An 18563-nucleotide genomic window follows, 5' to 3' on the forward strand; every position below is an offset into this window, starting at 1 on the left:
GATCGACAGGTCTCTTCTATGTTTGTACATAGCCAAGGACCTGTCAATTAACTGTAGTAGGATGAGGAGAACCCAGACTAATTGATCTCTACCTACAGTATCCATGTGGTTCTTCAAACTATGTTTTATCTGAAACAATGCAGAATTTAAGAGAAAAACATATCAGGCCGCCAGGCTCTGATTCATGCTGCTCATGGTTTGGGCAGCATAAATAAAGTGACAGTTTCCTTTTAACCTGAGATTTGTTTTACACCATCCATGTTTTCTCCATAATCAAACAGAAATTGCTAATATGCTAAATCTGATGAATTAATTATCAAAAAGGAGGCACACGTGTCTTATAATGGCTGAAGAAACGTTTACAATAAACATTACCTGGCAATATGATTCTTTCAGATCATATTTTTTAGTTTAGACGGATTACAACAAGACAGCCCGTCTTCTGGAGAAAGTGCCCCATTGACCATGTGATTTCATCTGAATCTCCAGCAATGAGCTGATATCGCTGGAGTGAAATTTCAGCTATCCAGACATTTATATAATATTACGTGCCAACCCAGATTTTTTCATAGGAATCTTGGTGAATGCCATTTCACACTGAAGTTTTACAATGCATTCCTAGCTGAGGCCCTATGTATGCACAATGTTCCCTTTAATTAAAGCACAAAACTGACATATTTATCACATATAATTAAATACTTATAGCTGCTGTAGAATTATCTAACTATAACCAAGCAACAACACCCAACAAATATTTCCTTGACAGCAATTTACAACACGTACGGTATGTAAAATCATGTGCAAACCACACAGTGTTCAGTCCAGCAGCTCCATCCACCTGATCAGTCACTGCCGTCAGTGGCTTATTCTAGATTGTGAGTGATGATCCCGTGTGACCCCAGAAGCCGCAGGCTACAAACCTGAGCACATTTATTGTATCCGGGCCATTTTCTCCAGTAAAAGATTGCTAATTAATACATTAGATGAAATGGATCCAGCTCTGCTCACAGTCTTTTGGCATTTTAAGTCTATGGCTCTTTGATATAAAGGTATAGTTTTTACCATAGTTGTTATCCCAATAATCTTTGCCAGCAACCTGGTACCTTATGGCAAATTGTACCACAGAGCAAATTTGCTGGAGGAAGGGTGGTAACGGAATAACAAAGGCAAATACATCTGTGCCAGGAACAACTGTGGCGTCGCTTTTTTGCCAAGTAGCTTTTGCTTCATAATGAGTTTTCCAGTTGGTGAATGAATACCTCACTAAAACCATTTTCTCAAAGGCAAGATTTACCACTCGAATGGTGCCGGAAATGCCAAGCTCCTCCGAGCTGGTAACTTTCTCTAAGCAGACACAATATTGATGGAGACGCTCCTGAAAATCTCCACCCTCCACAGGCTGTTTGAAGTCGGGCTCCAAATATTGGATGGAAACGTCGAAATCTTGACTGCAACACAAGTCCGAGTTGATGGATAACCGGGAGAGAACATGGAGAGGGATGAATGGGTTGTCCCCAGTGTTGAATAACTTCACTTCTGCCAACTCCAAGCCAAGTGAATCTGCAAACCTGACTTTATGGCACCGAGGCCGACATTTGGCAGCAGTCTTTCTCTCCGGAGAACTAGGCAGAGATTTTGTTCGGCGCCGCATAATAGGCCGCAGTTCTGGGTCGCAGCTGTTGCTCACCTTAGTCTCTGTCCGAGGTGGCCGGCTTGATCTTTGTTGCTCTTTGATTAAGGATGCTCCTGGTGAACCAAATCCTTCTGGCAATTGTGCATGTTGGTAAAGGTTATTGATATAACTTATGCTGCGGGGGAAACCGAGCTCAGCTTTTTCTTTGCCTGCCATTATAGAAGGATGCATCGTGAAAGACATGATTATGAGTTGTAAATCTTCACATACTGGAATTTATCCAACAGCTTTCATTTCCCATTTTGCTGACCTGTGAAAAGTTAAAAGCAGCAGATACTTTAGTCCCAGAATGTGAACAAATGCTCCTCTAATTCCAGATCAGTAAGACTGCATGAGGGTTAACGCACCTTTTCCAATTCCGGGTTTAGCAGCAGCAGTCTGCTCACACCCCTAGCCTGGGAGGCACTGGCAGCAGTCTGCTCACACCCCTAGCCTGGGGGGCACTGGCAGCAGTCTGCTCACACCCCTAGCCTGGGAGGCACTGGCAGCAGTCTGCTCACACCCCTAGCCTGGGAGGCACTGGCAGCAGTCTGCTCACACCCCTAGCCTGGGAGGCACTGGCAGCAGTCTGCTCACACCCCTAGCCTGGGGGGCACTGGCAGCAGTCTGCTCACACCCCTAGCCTGGGGGGCACTGGCAGCAGTCTGCTCACACCCCTAGCCTGGGAGGCACTGGCAGCAGTCTGCTCACACCCCTAGCCTGGGAGGCACTGGCAGCAGTCTGCTCACACCCCTAGCCTGGGGGGCACTGGCAGCAGTCTGCTCACACCCCTAGCCTGGGAGGCACTGGCAGCAGTCTGCTCACACCCCTAGCCTGGGAGGCACTGGCAGCAGTCTGCTCACACCCCTAGCCTGGGAGGCACTGGCAGCAGTCTGCTCACACCCCTAGCCTGGGAGGCACTGGCAGCAGTCTGCTCACACCCCTAGCCTGGGAGGCACTGGCAGCAGTCTGCTCACACCCCTAGCCTGGGAGGCACTGGCAGCAGTCTGCTCACACCCCTAGCCTGGGGGGCACTGGCAGCAGTCTGCTCACACCCCTAGCCTGGGGGGCACTGGCAGCAGTCTGCTCACACCCCTAGCCTGGGAGGCACTGGCAGCAGTCTGCTCACACCCCTAGCCTGGGAGGCACTGGCAGCAGTCTGCTCACACCCCTAGCCTGGGAGGCACTGGCAGCAGTCTGCTCACACCCCTAGCCTGGGGGGCACTGGCAGCAGTCTGCTCACACCCCTAGCCTGGGGGGCACTGGCAGCAGTCTGCTCACACCCCTAGCCTGGGGGGCACTGGCAGCAGTCTGCTCACACCCCTAGCCTGGGGGGCACTGGCAGCAGTCTGCTCACACCCCTAACCTTGGAGGCACTGACCTTATGAATGAACACTCCCACCTACAGACAGCAAGCAGCATTGGAGGACCAGCAGTCACTGGGCTAATGCACAACTAGATTACAACCTTTCTGTCTGGGGAGGGCTTGGTATTGTATTGTGGCAGCTGTATACAAATGTCCTTTCTGGTGATTGGATCAGACAGTGCACGTTCACACTGTGCTGACCCAGCCTCCATAGGGTAGAACCAAGAAATGGAACCTTGCAGAAGCAGTTCTTATCCAGTCTTCTGTACGCTAAATGGATTACTTGATCAAACCAGATTATATACAGCCTTTAGTCACTCGGTATCAGTATGATGTAGACTAGGGAGTCCAATGAAACGTATACGTGCCCCTTGGCATGCTCACCAAAATGGATTCTAGGAAACAAGCAAGAGCAGCTGCACATGATATGTCTGCTGGAATCTTCCAGCTATGTGTGCACACTGAGAAAGCAGCAGAAGGCATTGTCTCAGGTATCAGCTGTACTGTGGCAGGCACAACCCATAATCCTCTGCTCGGGGAATGACAGCCCTGTCCCTTTGAGGTTGGAGGGGAGGAGTTATGGGCTTTATTTACTCACCTCCTAGCAAGACTATCTCCCTGTGACAGCACAACAAAGGGTGGCAGGATCATGGCACATAACGGAGATGGGCAGGCAAGTAAAGAGTGCACAGTGTGCTGTTCTTTTGGCTGTGCACAGGTTGTGTGATGTTGGGATGGATCTGTTCTAGATTTTACAATAGAGGGGCTTATTTCCTGCAATCTGTAATGGGATCCCAAGTCCAGGATTGACAATTTATAGGATGTGCTGCCTGGTAATGTAAATGTTGGTATCCTACATGCTGCGTCATTGCTGTAGACTGAGCATGGATGTGTGGATAGATCAGCTGTGTTTTCTGTTCTCTCACTTTTAATATGACCATATGGTGCACATGAAATCAAGGGCTTATTATTAAGATTTTAGTCCAGGTTTCCTAAAGACTGAAACATCATTATTAGGAAACCGCAGTCATGTTAAAATGTTGCAGTAATCAACATTAAATGTTGATAATACATGTAAAGTACACGCTGGTCATCCTCGAAAAAAGTTTTGGTTTGCATTACATTTAGGGCAGGCGCAGACGACCGTATGTTCTCCATCAGAGAAAAACGGTGCAACTATGCTAATCAGATTCTGATCTGAGATTGGCATCCATTTTTCTAGGATGTGGAGAATTTAAAAAAAAAGTTTCTCCATTCAGACTGTTCTTGAAAATTGCCATCTGATTATTGGAAGCAGTTCATGCATGCTGCGATATTATTCATCTGAACATTTGGAGGAAAAAATCAGATATGTGCACAGCCCAATAGAATAACATTGATCCTAGTGCGATCCGATGTTTTGATGGATCGCACTCATACCGAAACTACATTGTCTGCACGAGCCCTTAGTGTAAGTTGCTAATATGGAAAGTCAGATTAATTAATTATTTCATTTTCCCCCAGTTAGGTTCTATAATGAATTAAGATTTGTATTTTTAATCTTTTAGGTCTGTTTGGTTGCCCAATTCTGAATGCAGCATGTGACACTCGCTGATTTTAGCAGACTGCCTCTTATATATTTTTTATGTCACAGTTGTGGAACGTTTACAGCCAGCAGTTGGGAAGATTTAACATATTTTCCCCCTTACCACAACAGCACCACGAGAGAGAGGGTACACTACTGGGAATGGAAACCTGGAGATAAAAAAAGAAATGTCTCCTTCCCTAGCGTCAGTGCTTTCTTGTCCCTATGGGACATACCTGGAAGTAACTGCCGTGCTGCTGGAGCTCCTTTTTTGACTTGCCTTAGAGAACACTCTAAGGCCGGTATCACACGTCCTGATATTTCTGGTAGTGGGAAAAAAAAAACGGTACCGGAGATGACAGTGTCCGTGTGTGCAATACTTGCGGCACGTGTGGCCGCATCAGTACCACACGGACAGGTGCCAGGGAAGAAGCACTGCAATAAGAGCTGTTCCCTGGTGCCGGGTGCTGAAGATGGCTCTCACCATTCTCCCCTACTCTGCTGGTGATCAGTGAGAACAATGACAGCTGTTGTCGCTAATAACAGTGACAACAGAAGAGGCTGATTGGAGGATTCATCACCCACCGCCTGCCCTATAAGTAAATAAATAAAAGAAAAAAACAGCGTGGGTTCCCCTGTATTTTCTATAACCAGCCAAGCAAAACTCACAGCTGGGGTCTGCAACCTTCAGCTTCAGCAAGGCTGGTTATCAAGAATAGAGGGGTCTCCATGCTGTTTTTTGAAATTATTTAAATAAGTACCGCCCTCATTTTTGACAACCAGCCTTGCTAAAACTGACAGCTGGGGGCTGGTATTATCAAACTGGTAAGGAGCCATTGATATAGGCACACCCAGCCTAAAAATAGCAGCCCGCAGCTGCCGAGAAAACGCACATCTATTAGATGAGCCAATTCTGGCTCTTTGCCCGGTTCATCCCACTTGCCCTATAGCAGTGGCAAGAGGGGTTCATATTTGTGGAGTTGATGTTACCTTTGTATTGTCAGATGACATCAAGCCCACGGGTTAGTAATGGAGAGGCGTCTATAAGACACCTATCCATTACTAATCTTATGGTTACATGGTAAATAAAGACACAGCCAAAATAAAGTCCTTTATTAGAAATAAAACAAAACACAGTTTTCCATTTTTATTTAAAAATAGAAAACACAGTTAGGCTACGTCCCCACGGTCAGCGGTCAGAAATGAGCAGTGCTTTAGACGCAGAACATGTCTGCTCTGTCCAAAGCACTGCTGGCTTTTGAACGCAGGTGATTCCGCATGTGGATTGGTGATATTTATCTTGCAGGGACTGAGCGTCTCCACAAGATAAATAGACCTGCTGCAGTCTAGAATTATGCGCTGCATGTCTGTCTCCACAGGGAAGCCGGTGGCATCTGTGCACTAATAGTGGAGATGGGATTTCTTGAAATCTCATCCACTGTGCTGTAACATCTGGCCACTGCGTTTTGGGCGCCGTGGATGTACGCAGCGTCCAACCCGCAGCATTTACTGACCGTGGGAACATATCCTTATACTCAATAAATATATATATATATATATATATATATATATATATATATATATTCCACTGGCGCTAGACACAAGGTTCTTTGGGGGTTCTAGCTGCCTGTTTGGGTGACAACAACCACCTGTTGTCTAGAAGTAAAAATTAGAATAAAAATAGTAAAAGTCCAAAACGGGTCTAAGAAAACAGTCGCTATGCCACTAGTGGTATAGCAAATCCTCAATAAAAAAGAACGTATGTTCTCATATGGAAGTGTTCCAAGGGCGAGTACAGACCCTTACCTGATAGACCTGACCATGGTACGGAGGTGACGTCACTACCTTAACTAGTAGCGGTATGCACCGCGTAGGTCAACCGGCAGTGATTCTTGCACGCTTGCCACCGGCCGGGGCAGCGTTCGTTCATTATCACTGCCCAAACAAAGCCCCTTCCAGCACTTTTGAACTTCTTCGCAATTGTCATCCTTGGACCAACATGAAGCAGGTCAGTGGATAGTATCTCCTGGAGCGATCACCTGCTTGAACCAGCAGCACAGTCTGATTGACACCACCGCACCCAGCTTTCCACAGAAGTCTTCAAGGTGTGACTTTCCTAACATCCAGTGCAACCAGCTTTTCCAACATTGATCGTTAGGCCGGGATCACACACAGCGAGATACGGCCCAGTCTCTCTCACAGGTTAAAACCAAGCTCTGGCATCGGTACTCCAGAGCGGAGCGTGCAGCTCCATGTATTGCTATGCGGCCGTATCTCGCTGTGTGTGATCCCGGCCTGACCTATTTTCTCTTTACATCTAATACACCACCAGCAGCACAGCCAGATTGCTACCACCACACCCAGCTCTCCACAGCAGTCATTATGGTGTAGCTTTCCTAACAGCCAGTGTACCCAGCTTTCCCAACATTGATCGCTATCCATCTGCTTTCTACAATCAACGCACTGTGCCAGTAACAACTTACATTAACTAAGGTAATTCCTTAATTGCAACCAATTACATGGTATAAAATATCATTTTTAGCAGTGGCACTTAAGGCACCAGATCATTAGTAAAATTCACTGGGTTAACCCAGGGACCTTATATCTATTTTATCTGAGTCATTATATACAATTTTTTGTGTTCACTTTATACTCTGGAATTTCACCAAACTTTTGGCGTTATAACTGGCACACCGCTGCCCTAATTTATTGTGTGGACCTAGTTGTTTCCACTTCTTCCACCTTCCGGTAATATTAAATATATTTTCCCACATCGTGGTTTCAAGAACGGTATTGCTACTTGAACCAGCAGCTCAGTTAGATCGACACCACTGTACCCAGGTTTGCACAACAGTTATTAGGGTGTGGCTCTCCTAACAGTCAGTGCACCCAGCTTTCCCAACATTGATCGGCATCTATTTTCTCTTTACAACCAACGCCTCATCAGCAGCACAGCCAGATTGCTACCACCACACCCAGTTTTCTACAGCAGCCATTATGGTGTGGATCTCCTAACAGCCAGCGCACCCAGCTTTCCCAATAGTGGTTGCTATCCATCTTCTCTCTACAACCAACGCCCTGTGCCAGGAACAACCTACATTCACTAAGGTAATTCTTTTAATAATTTCACGGTATAAATATTGCTTTTAGTAGTGGCACTTAAGGTACTGGATCATTGGTAAAATTCACTGGGTGACCCAGGGACCTCATATATATTTTATCTGAGTCATTATATGCAATTTTTTGTGTTCATTTTTACTCCTGGTATTTCACCGGACTCTTGGTGACACCACTGGCACACTGCTGCCCCAATCTATACCTTTATTGTGTGGACCTAGTTGTTTCCACATCTTCCACCTTCTGGTGATATTAAAAGTACTTTCCCACAACGTGGTTCTAAGAGCGGTATATTCTTGTATACTGGCCCTTGGAACACTTCCATATCAGGACATACGTTCTTTTTTTCTTGTGGATTTGCTATACCACTAGTGTCATAGCGACTGGTTTCTGAGCGCCGTTTTGGACTTTTACTATTTTTATATCCTTATACTCTCCTAATGCCTAATTCCACCAAAGCAATCGTCTTCTGTAATAAAACAAAATCAACAATATCCCTCACCTGTCAGTCGTTCTGTCCCACGCTGTAATCCATGTCTGGGGGATAAATAGTTTTCAACCTGGACGGTGCCAAGATGCGACTGTCCAGCCTGAGAACCACTGATGAATGAGCGCAGCATCATTGACCAGCGGTGACATCGTCGAGGTTCCGCCAGACAGTGAGGCTACGTTCCCAGCAGGGCTGAACTGTATTGACCTCAGCACCGTGGGAAAAGTCAGTGATCAGGTCACCACAGTTCAAGCTCAGTGAGTTCACAGCAGATCACGTTGAGGAGCCGCTGATGGGAGTATTCATCAGCCGCCGCCTGCGCTATAAATGAAAAACCCAGCGTGGGTTCCCCTGTATTTTCTATAACAGCCAGGCAAAACTGACAGCTGTGGGCTACAACCCTCAGCTGTCAGTGTTAGCAAGGCTGGTTATCAGGAATAGAGAGGTCCCCACGCTGTTTTTTAAAATAAAGCTTGAGAACTTATAGCACACAATGTACGTGTTTTGTAACATACTTTTTGCATAGGTAAGTGTAGGCAATTATGTTTTTCCATACAATTGCGGAGAAAGAGCACCAGCTTGTTGGATGCCAAAAGGGTATTCTTGTGTTGGGTAAATGGAAAATTTCTTGGTCACATGCCGTATACTGAACATACACTGCAGTGGAGTTTGAATATATCCTTTTAGCTTTTCTGCTGCTCTATCTTTATTTGTGAGCTGTTTGTGCGGTGTTAGGCCTCTTTCACACTTCAGTTGTTTGGCGTCAGTCTAAAACCGCCAGTTTCCTCAAATAACAGATCCGTCATTTTTTTTGGGGCGGATCCGTTATTTTCCCATAGACTTGCATTGGCGACGGATTGTGACGGATGGTTGTCAGTTCCATCCGTCATGCGACGGATCCGTCGAAATTTGGCAGGCGTTGTCTAGACATAGACGGACATTGAAACGTTTTTTGTCAACGCCGAAATGACGGTTCGCGGCGGATCCGTCGCGACCGTCATTTCGGCGGATCCGTCGCCCCAATCCGTTTTTTCAATTGCGCATGCTCCAAAAAGTAGATACTTTTCCCAGACAACCCCCAAGTAACGGATCCATCAAAAAAACGGATCCTTTGGAACCGTTTTCTCAACAATTGTGACGGATCCGTCGATCCGTCACTATGTCGGAAGTGACTGACGCCAAACAACTGAAGTGTGAAAGAGGCCTTATCACCAGTGTTTCTTTGCTTCCAATTTTTTTTTGTACTGTAGATGACAAAGCATTATTGCTAAAGGTTATCCTGCATTTTGATTTAGTTCTTGTTTTTGTTTTCCAGGAAGGAGTTAAATTATAAGTGCTATGAAAAAAACAACAAATCCTCAGTCATGCATACCAGGTAGTTTTTCTACTTTTTATGTAGTTTTTAAGCCTTCTAGAAACACTTTATGGCTTCTCCAAATTTAACACAAAATGCCTCTGTAATGATTCCTGCAGTCTCAGAATTACCCAACCCCCTGATTAGAAGCCCTCATAAACAGAGCACATTTGCAAATCAGGTTTTGTCTGATGTAACTAATCTGGAGACTAGCCTGTCATGAAAACAAACACATTAAGGGTATGTGCACACGTCAGGATTTCTTGCAGAAATTTCCTGAAGAAAACCGGAAATTTTCTGCAAGAAATCCGCATTTTTTTTTGCGGTTTTTTTCCAGGTTTTTTCGCGTTTTTTTTAGCATTTTGCAAGCGAAATTAGCTTGCAGAATGCTAAAGTTTTCCAAGCGATCTGTAGCATCGCTTGGAAAACTGACTGACAGGTTGGTCACACTTGTCAAACATAGTGTTTGACAAGTGTGACCAACTTTTTACTATAGATGCAGCCTATGCAGCATCAATAGTAAAAGATAGAATGTTTAAAAATAATAAAAAAAATAAAAAAAAAATGCTTATACTCACCTGCAGACAACCGATCTCCTCAGCGGCGTCCGTTGTCCTATAGATGGTGTGTGTGTGCAGGACCTTCCATGACGTCGCGGTCACATGACCGGTCTCGCGACCAATCACAAGACCGCGACGTCATCGCAGGTCCTTCACCGCACACCAGCTATAGGAACCGAAGCGGCAGCATGCACCGGAGAGGCGGGAAGACTCCGGAGGCCATCGAAGGTGAGTATATCACTATTTTTTATTTTAATTCTTTTTTTTTGACCAATTATATGGTGCCCAGTCCATGGAGGAGAGTCTCCTCTCCTCCACCCTGGGTACCAACTGCACATAATCTGCTTACTTCCCGCATGGTGTGCACAGCCCCGTGCGGGTAGTAAGCAGATCAATGCACTCCTAGGTGTGCGGAATCCCCGCAATTCCGCAATTTTAATGAACATGTTGCTTTTTTTTCCGCGATGCGATTTTTTTGCGGAAAAAAATGCAACATTTGCACAAAAAATGCGGAATACCCTGTAAATAATAGGAGGCATATGTTAGCGTTTTTTTCGCGTTTTTATCACCTTTTTATAGCGAAAAAACGCGAAAAAAACGTGAAAAATCCTGAACGTGTGCACATGGCCTAAATGCCTAGACTGACTTGGGTTTTTTTTATCTTTGTTTGATTGCAAGTCAGAAATATGGCCAAAAAGTAGTCCAAGTTACCAAACGTTATTAGAAGAGATCATTACCTTGCACAACAATAAGAAAAAGTTACAAAAAGCTAGAAATTGAATGTTTCTAGAAATATAGATGAAAGCATAGTTTAAGTTAAAAGGGGTTGTCCATGCTTTTCAGAAAAGTATTCACTCTGTATGACTGCAGACTTGTGAATCCTCACATCTTGTGCACACAGCTGGAGTCGAGTGTTATTAGCATATCGCATCCAATGTTATACGCTAGTGTCACTCCGACCTAAGAGACTAGTCGACATATTACGGCAAGTATGACCTACCCACTCGCATAGGGACTGTAGGAGAATTATGACAAGTGTTTTCATCACACACTGTTATGATTCAGAAGTCTATAGGCAGATTGAGTGGCTGCAGACACTACCTGGAAGTTCCAAAAACAAGAAGTTGTCACCAGATTGCTGAGGAGGCAGGTGGTTGGAAACCCTTAAGTGACTGCAGCAATATTTGGTGGCAGTGTATACTGAGGTTTCAGCGTATACCTCAAAGTCCACCAAGGATTGGTGTCAGAAGAAGTCCTGGAAAATCCTGGAGTGGCCTGCAATATTTTCCTGACTTGATCCCCATAGAAAATCTTTGCTGGGATTTGAAGAAAGTGGTTGCTGCACACAAACCGAAAAACATTAGAGAACTGTCAACGGTCATTGTTGAATGGGCTAAGATTCCGCAGGAACACTGCCAGAAACTAGTGTCTGGTATGCATCACGTTTGCAGCAGGTCAAAAAAGCCAATAGGGCTCTTCTAAGTACTAAAGAGGCTTGTCATGAAGGGGGTGAATAATTCTGAGACTGCCGTGTTCAGTAAAAGTGGCATTTTGTGATGAATTTGTTGAAACCACTTTTCATATTATGTGTGTGGAGATATTTAAATTCTTCTTGTTTCTTTGGTTTATTGCAAACAGAAGAAATAGTGTATGTTTTGCAAATAAATCTAATTTACTATGGAAGGTGAATAATGTTGTACCTTGATAGACATCATTAATTGACATGTCAGCAGACTCTTTCAGCACTACAGTCTTAAGATTTGGCCCACAACATCAAACAACCATTCCTGAATCTAAAATTAAAATATTACGCTCGTTTTCCCATCCTATGGTACAAAAGGAGCCTTCTTTAAGTTACACGTAATTCATTCCCAGCGACACCTTCTGTGAACACGAAGTCTTATCTGGATAATCCTCAACAGCTGATATCGCATATACTCTTGCTGACTGTCCTCTACCGGTATCTCATGTCTTGTTACTCCCTTGCTTGAGCGAACCGCAATAAAGCATTCATTACCACTTTCATATTATATTCATGAATGAAAGGCCATAAAGCAATTTGTTTCACCACTTTATATACCTGTAATTGGAGATTTTTTGTCAAACAGTGTCATCATTATAGCTCTTGAGTATCAGGCTATGGGGATAATGTTCGGAAATCAATTGCCTATGGTATAGTGTGAATGGTACTGGGCACATTAACAATGCAAATTGCAACTGGAACCAAAACTGTTTACTTTTTTATTAGACAGCATTTACTTAGGCCGGTTTCACACGTCAGTGGCTCCGGTACGTGAGGTGACAGTTTCCTCACGTACCGGAGACACTGACACACGTAGAACCATAAAAATCAATGCATCTGTGCAGATGTCATTGATTTTTTGCGGACCGTGTCTCCGTGTGCCAAACACGGAGACATGTCAGTGTTCGTGGGAGCGCACGTATTACACGGACCCATTAAAGTCAATGGGTCCGTGTAAAACACGGACCGCACACGGACATTGTCCGTCTGCAGTCCGTGTGCGTGCAGGAGACAGCGCTACAGTAAGCGCTGTCCCCCCCACATGGTGCTGAAGCCGCCATTCATATCTTCTCTGCAGCAGCGTTTGCTGCAGAGAAAATATGAATAATAGTGTTTAAAATAAAGATCTATGTGTCCGCCGCCCCCCCACCCCCTGTGCGCCCCCCCCGCTGTTCAGAAAATACTCTCCCGCCTCCCTCGCAGTGTTCTGTGCCGGCCGCCCCTTCTACTGTATGCGGTCACGTGGGGCCGCCGATTAGACTCATGAATATGTGGCTCCACCTCCCATAGGGGTGGAGCCGCCTATTCATGAGTGTAAATGAGCGGCCCCACGTGACCGCATACAGTGGAAGCCGCGGCCAGACCAGGAAGCAGCGACAGCCAACGAGGGAGCGGGTGAGTATTTTCTGAACAGCGGGGGGGCGCACAGGGGGTGGGGGGGTGGCGGACACATAGATCTTTATTTTAAACACTATTATTCATATTTTCTCTGCAGCAAACGCTGCTGCAGGGAACATATGAATCGCGGATTCAGCACCAGATGCTCGTACGTGTGGTACCCAGCACGGTGCGTGTGGTACCCAGTGGGCACACGGGCGGCACACGTGTGCCGCAAGTGTGCCACACTGATGTACACAAGAAACATAGGGGCACACGGACACGGATAATTCCGGCACCGATTGTTTCCGGTACCGGAATTATCTGGACGTGTGGGACAGCCCTTACAGTGTAAAGTCCAAATAAAATCTGGGGACCTCATGATGAATTATCACACATTATCTAGTAAAGGCGAACCATGAAAATTCAGATGTTTTCATATATTCTTTCCATTGTCTGAATGTTTATTAGCAATGGAAACAGGAAAAGACTAACAGGATTTCTGGGTTGGGAAAAATGGGTAATTTTCTCATTGCAGTTATTTTATATTTAAACAACAAAGCATGTTCATATTAATGGGATGAGTACAGTAGGCTGCTGCCAGACTACCCTAGAAGTGGAAACAAATATAAAAGTACAGTATTTGGCACTCAAGAATATAATGAAAAAATAATAAATAGGTACATTCAGGTTTTTTGTTTTTTTTTGTTAGCAATCCAAAATCCAATGTTGCTATATTTTCAGCTCCAATATCTGGACATTCATCAGATGCTACAACAAGAAAATAATTGCAAAATCAATATACATATGAGGAAACAAACAAGAGATATGTACAATAGAAAAATATATATAATAGTAGAATACCCGCGGCTTTGCATGTGGAAAATATGTTAAATTGTTGGTTATGGTAGCTAAAGCAAAATTTTCAGTATCTCCCTGAAATTGAAATTTTTCGAGTGCTACAGTAAAAAAAATTTTTCCACTTTAAATTTTTATTAATTTGGCATTTTACTAATTTGTAGTAACAATGATGTGAGCTACAACTTTTTTTTTTTAATGTCAACATTTTTATTGATTTTACATATTAAATACATATTATGTAGTATAAATTATTACAACTATTTTTTTAACAATTTTTTATCAAAAATTAAAATTTATGCACCATACACAAACATATAAAACATTTAAACCCAATTAACAACATAGTGAAACCCTTCCCCCTCCCTCCATTGTAATCTATAAGTACCGTATTTTCCCGAATATAAGGCGCACTTTTTTCCTCCCAAAATGTGGAGAAAAATGGGGGGTGTGTCTTATAGTCTGGATGTATGGGCTCTGGCTGTGGTGGGGAGGTGGGGGATAGGTTTCGGTGGAGCATTGGGTCACAGGAGGCTGGATCCGGCAGATCCGGCTAACTCCTGTGCCCGCAGCTAAAGAAAAATGAATATGAACTGCATTCCATGCCCATGGGCATGGAGGGCAATAAATATTCATTTTTTTTCTGGCATTTGGTATGATTGGCCCTATTATGTTGCTGGTATGATTGTCCCATCCTTTTTCTTTTACAATTGGCCCCATCCCGTTCCTGGTATGCATGGCCCCATCAGGAAAGATTTAAAAAAACAAACAATACAATCACCTTCCTCTGCTCCCTCGTAGTCGCAGCGTCCTGCTCCGGTGCCAGCAGTTGCTTAATGCTTGTAAGCAGTGGTGAGTATTTATTCCTCTTCAGTAGCGCACAGTGTCAGCCGGAGCTTTCCTGCTGCTGCTGGAGGTCACGGGTGCCGATACTTAAGAGAAATTAATATTCAGAATATTAATTTCTCTTAAGTATCGGCACATGTGACCGCCGCAGCAACAGGAAGCTGCTGGATGACACTGCGTGCTACGGAAGAGGAATTGATACTCACCGCTCTCTGCGATGAACGGTCCCGGTGAGTATTCTAGCAGCTGTGCTCTTGCTTGTGAGCAGCGCATGGGGCCAATCATACCAGCAACAGGATGAGGCCAATCATACCAGCAACAGGATGACGCCAATCATATCAGGAACAGGATGGGGCCATTTATACCAGAAAAGTGATGGGACCAATCATACCAGGACCTTGATGGGGACAATCATACCAGGATAAGGATGAGGGGGCCATGCATACCAGGATAGGGGATATTAAGTACAGAATTGACCATTTATTTGCTTCAATTTTTTTCCCCTACTTTCCTCCTCTAAAACCTAGGTGCTTCTTATGGTCCCGTGCGTCTTATAGTCCGAAAAATACTGTAGTTCACGGACAAAATAGTACAATTGGTTTACAGTTAAACAACTATCTATTGTAGTGCTTTTTGGTAAACAATGTTTCTGGTTTTACCTTCAGGTGCATATATGAAAGGATTTTTGGGATTACCCACTCTAGAGAAAGCACGTATAACTGTCCATGTGAAAAACACGGGCTCTCCAAACTAATGCCGGCTACTTTAAGTGATTGACCTTGTGCTTTGTTTATAGTCATAAGAAATGCAAGTCGGATTGGCAATTGCAAACGCTTAAAATTGAAGGGCATGTCGCTTGGTAGCAGAGGAATGCGCGTAATGAAAACATTTGCTCCCTTAGAGTTTCCCATAAGAATAGTGGCTTCAATAACATTGGACATGAGACTCTTAATGCGCAATCTTGTGCCGTTATGCATTTTTGGTGGGTCAAGGTTCTGAGGCAAAATTATTGTGGCTCCTATTTTTAAAGTGAGCTTATGCGGTAGCATTCCAAGAGGCTCCAAAGAATTCAGGAACTCCAATGGATACATTACGGCTTGTTCACTCTCCATGACTGACTCAATCGACATGTATGTGGTCGCTAGACCATGCAGCCTTCCCTGAATTAGTAGATTTATGGAGCTGACACTATCATTTTCAGGCGCTAGGACTGCATGGTCACAAAGCCACTGGTGGTTGTTCAAATTGTTAAAAATATCAGGGAAAACTTGATCAATAAGTTCCATTACCGAAGATGTCATTTCACAAAAATCTTCCAAAAAGGAAATGAGACCAGTAGTGGAATCAGTAGGGAACCTGTCATTTCCAATGAATAGTAGCTGGTGTGGAAATTTGTCCGCAGTTGTATTTCCCATCAAATGAACCCACATATTAGTGGTAAGAGTTTGTTTCTGTACATGTATCCACAGATAAGAAGATTTTAGTCAGGCATTCAGCTCATCCGCTGGTGTTGCTCCCTTAAGAACAGGTAATGTCTGGCAGAAGTCACCTACAAAAATTACAACAATTCCCCCCATTAAACGATCAGTTCCCTGCAAATCTTTCAAGGTGCGTTTAAGGGCCTCGACCACTTTCTTCCCAAACAATTACTTTGCAAGTTTGTAAAGGTCAATCCTAGTGCTGAATGAGCTGTGCGCCCTCCATCTAAAAGAGTGGCCGCAATCCCAGATAATGCAACAGCCAAGGCAATGTCATTGTTTGAGCGAATTTCTGCAAGCAGCAAATTAATTAAAAATGTTTTACCAGTACCTCCTGATGCATCTAGGAAAAAGTCTGGTAGATTTGGTGCTGGTAAACCTAATTCTATTAGGCTGTGTGCCCACGTTGCGTTTTTATGCATTTCTGCTGCGTTTTTTGCCGCAGCGGAAACGCTTAAAAACTGCATTCCCATGCAATCCCATGGGATTCCGCAGTTGCTGTGTCCATGCTGCGGACTTTCCCGCTGCGGAATTGCATAGCGGTAAAATCCGCAGCATGTTCATTATTTCTGTGGAATCGTGGGCGATATGGGCAGTATGCGTAAAGTGAGCGCTTCATGTGCGGATGGTACCCAGGGTCTGCAGGAGAGGAGACTCTCCTTCAGGCCATGGGATCCATATTTCTGTAAAAAAAAGAAATAAAAAATATGGATATACTCACCTTCTGATGGCCCCCAGAGTCCTCCTGCCTCTTATCAGTGAACGGAATATACCGGGAGCGCCGCTGAGGAGATCGGGGGCCGTCGGAAGGTGAGAATAACCATATTTTTTTTTTTTATTATTATTTTTAACATTCTATCTTTTACTATTGATGCTGCATAGGCATCAATAGTAAAAAGTTGGTCACACAAGTGTGACTAACCTGTCAATCACTTTTCCAAGCAATGCTTCAAATCGCTTGGAAAACGCAAGCATTCTGCAAGCTATAAACGCTTGCAAAACGCTTGTGTTTTGCGGGAAAATGCATGTGAATTCCGCATGCATTTTACCCATGGCAGGGAGTTGCGAAAATGCTGTGGACATTTCTGCAGCATTTCTGCAACGTGGGCACATAGCCTTAGAGTTTTACTATTGATAGATATACACTACCGTCCAAAAGTTTACGGTCACCCAGACAATTTAGTGTTTTCCATGAAAACACATAATTTTATTAATCAAACGAGTTGCCAAATGAATTTAAAACCTACTTCAGACATTGACAAGGTTCAAAAAAAGATTTTTATTTGAAATAATAATTTTCTCCTTCAATCTTTGCTTTCGTCAAAGAATGCTCCCTTTGCAGCAATTACAGCATTGCAGACCTTTGGCATTCTAGCAGTTAATTTGCTGAGGTAATCTGGAGAAGTTTCACCCCATGCTTCCAGAAGCCCCTTCCCACAAGCTGGTTTGGCTTGATGGGCACTTTTTGCGTACCATACGGTCAAGCTGCTCCCACAACAGCTCAATGGGGTTGAGATTTGATGACTATGCTGGCCACTCCATTACAGATAGAATACCAGCTGCCTGCTTCTTCCCTAAATAGTTCTTGCATAATTTGGAGGTGTGGTTTGGGTCATTGTACTCTTGTAGGATGAAATTGGCTCAAATCAAGAGCTGTCCACAGGGTATGGCATTGCAAAATGGAATGATAGCTTTCCTTATTCAATATCCCTTTTACCTTGTACAAATCTCCCACTTTACCAGCACCAAGGCAACCTCAGACCATCACATTAACTCCACCATGCTTGACAGATGGCGTCAGACACTCTTCCAGTATCTTTTTAGTTTTTCTGTGTCTCACAATTGTTCTTCTGTGTGATTCAAACACCTCAAACTTGGATTCGTCTGTGCATAACACTTTTTTCCAGTCTTCCTATGTCCAATGTCTGTGTTCTTTTGCCCATATTAATCTTTTCCTTTTATTAGCCAGTCTCAGATATGGCTTTTTTTTTGCCACTCTGCCCTGAAGGCCAGCATCCCGGAGTCTTCTCTTCACTGTTGACTTTGACACTAGCGTTTTGCATGTACTATTTAATGAAGCTGATTGAGGACCTGTAAGGCGTTGATTTCTCAAACTACAGACTGTAATGTACTTGTCTTGTTGCTCAGTTGTGCAGCGGGGCCTCCCACTTCTCTTTCTACTCTGGTTAGAGCCTGTTTGTGTTCTCCTCTGAAGGGAGTAGTGCACACTGTTATAGGAAATCTTCAGTTTCTTGGCAATTTCTCACACAGAATAGCCTTCAATTCTAAGAACAAGAATAGACTGTCGAGTTTCACATGAAAGTTTTTTTTGGGGGGCCTTTTTGAAAGTTTAATGGAA

General features: G+C 44.1%; 2 protein-coding genes across 4 annotated transcripts in view; one reads left to right on the plus strand and one right to left on the minus strand.

Moving 5' to 3' along the window:
* Window positions 1–635: 635 nt before the first annotated feature.
* PPP1R3D (protein phosphatase 1 regulatory subunit 3D) lies at window positions 636–3557 on the minus strand. 3 transcript variants are annotated; one of them, XM_077252841.1, is made up of 2 exons: window positions 3423–3557; window positions 636–1943 (listed from the first exon to the last, which is right to left on the minus strand). In XM_077252841.1, the coding sequence occupies exon 2, from the start codon at window positions 1874–1876 to the stop codon at window positions 980–982; it is 897 nt and encodes a 298-aa protein (XP_077108956.1). In that variant the 5' UTR covers window positions 1877–1943; window positions 3423–3557; the 3' UTR covers window positions 636–979. The 3 variants fall into 3 exon arrangements, with proteins under 3 accessions (XP_077108956.1, XP_077108955.1, XP_077108953.1); XM_077252840.1 differs by lacking the exon at window positions 3423–3557 and adding an exon at window positions 3054–3183; XM_077252838.1 differs by lacking the exon at window positions 3423–3557 and adding an exon at window positions 2041–2183.
* A 12-nt stretch (window positions 3558–3569) lies between these two features.
* Window positions 3570–18563, plus strand: part of FAM217B (family with sequence similarity 217 member B) — a 70814-nt gene continuing 55820 nt past the window's right edge. Inside the window, exons 1-2 of the mRNA XM_077252837.1 lie at window positions 3570–3715; window positions 9529–9584. Coding sequence (XP_077108952.1) covers window positions 3704–3715; window positions 9529–9584 — 68 coding nt within the window. The 5' untranslated portion in view covers window positions 3570–3703. The remainder of the gene's footprint in view (window positions 3716–9528; window positions 9585–18563) is intronic.

Source organism: Ranitomeya variabilis, chromosome 4 (assembly GCF_051348905.1).
Source record: "Ranitomeya variabilis isolate aRanVar5 chromosome 4, aRanVar5.hap1, whole genome shotgun sequence".
Taxonomy (NCBI): Eukaryota; Metazoa; Chordata; class Amphibia; order Anura; family Dendrobatidae; genus Ranitomeya; species Ranitomeya variabilis.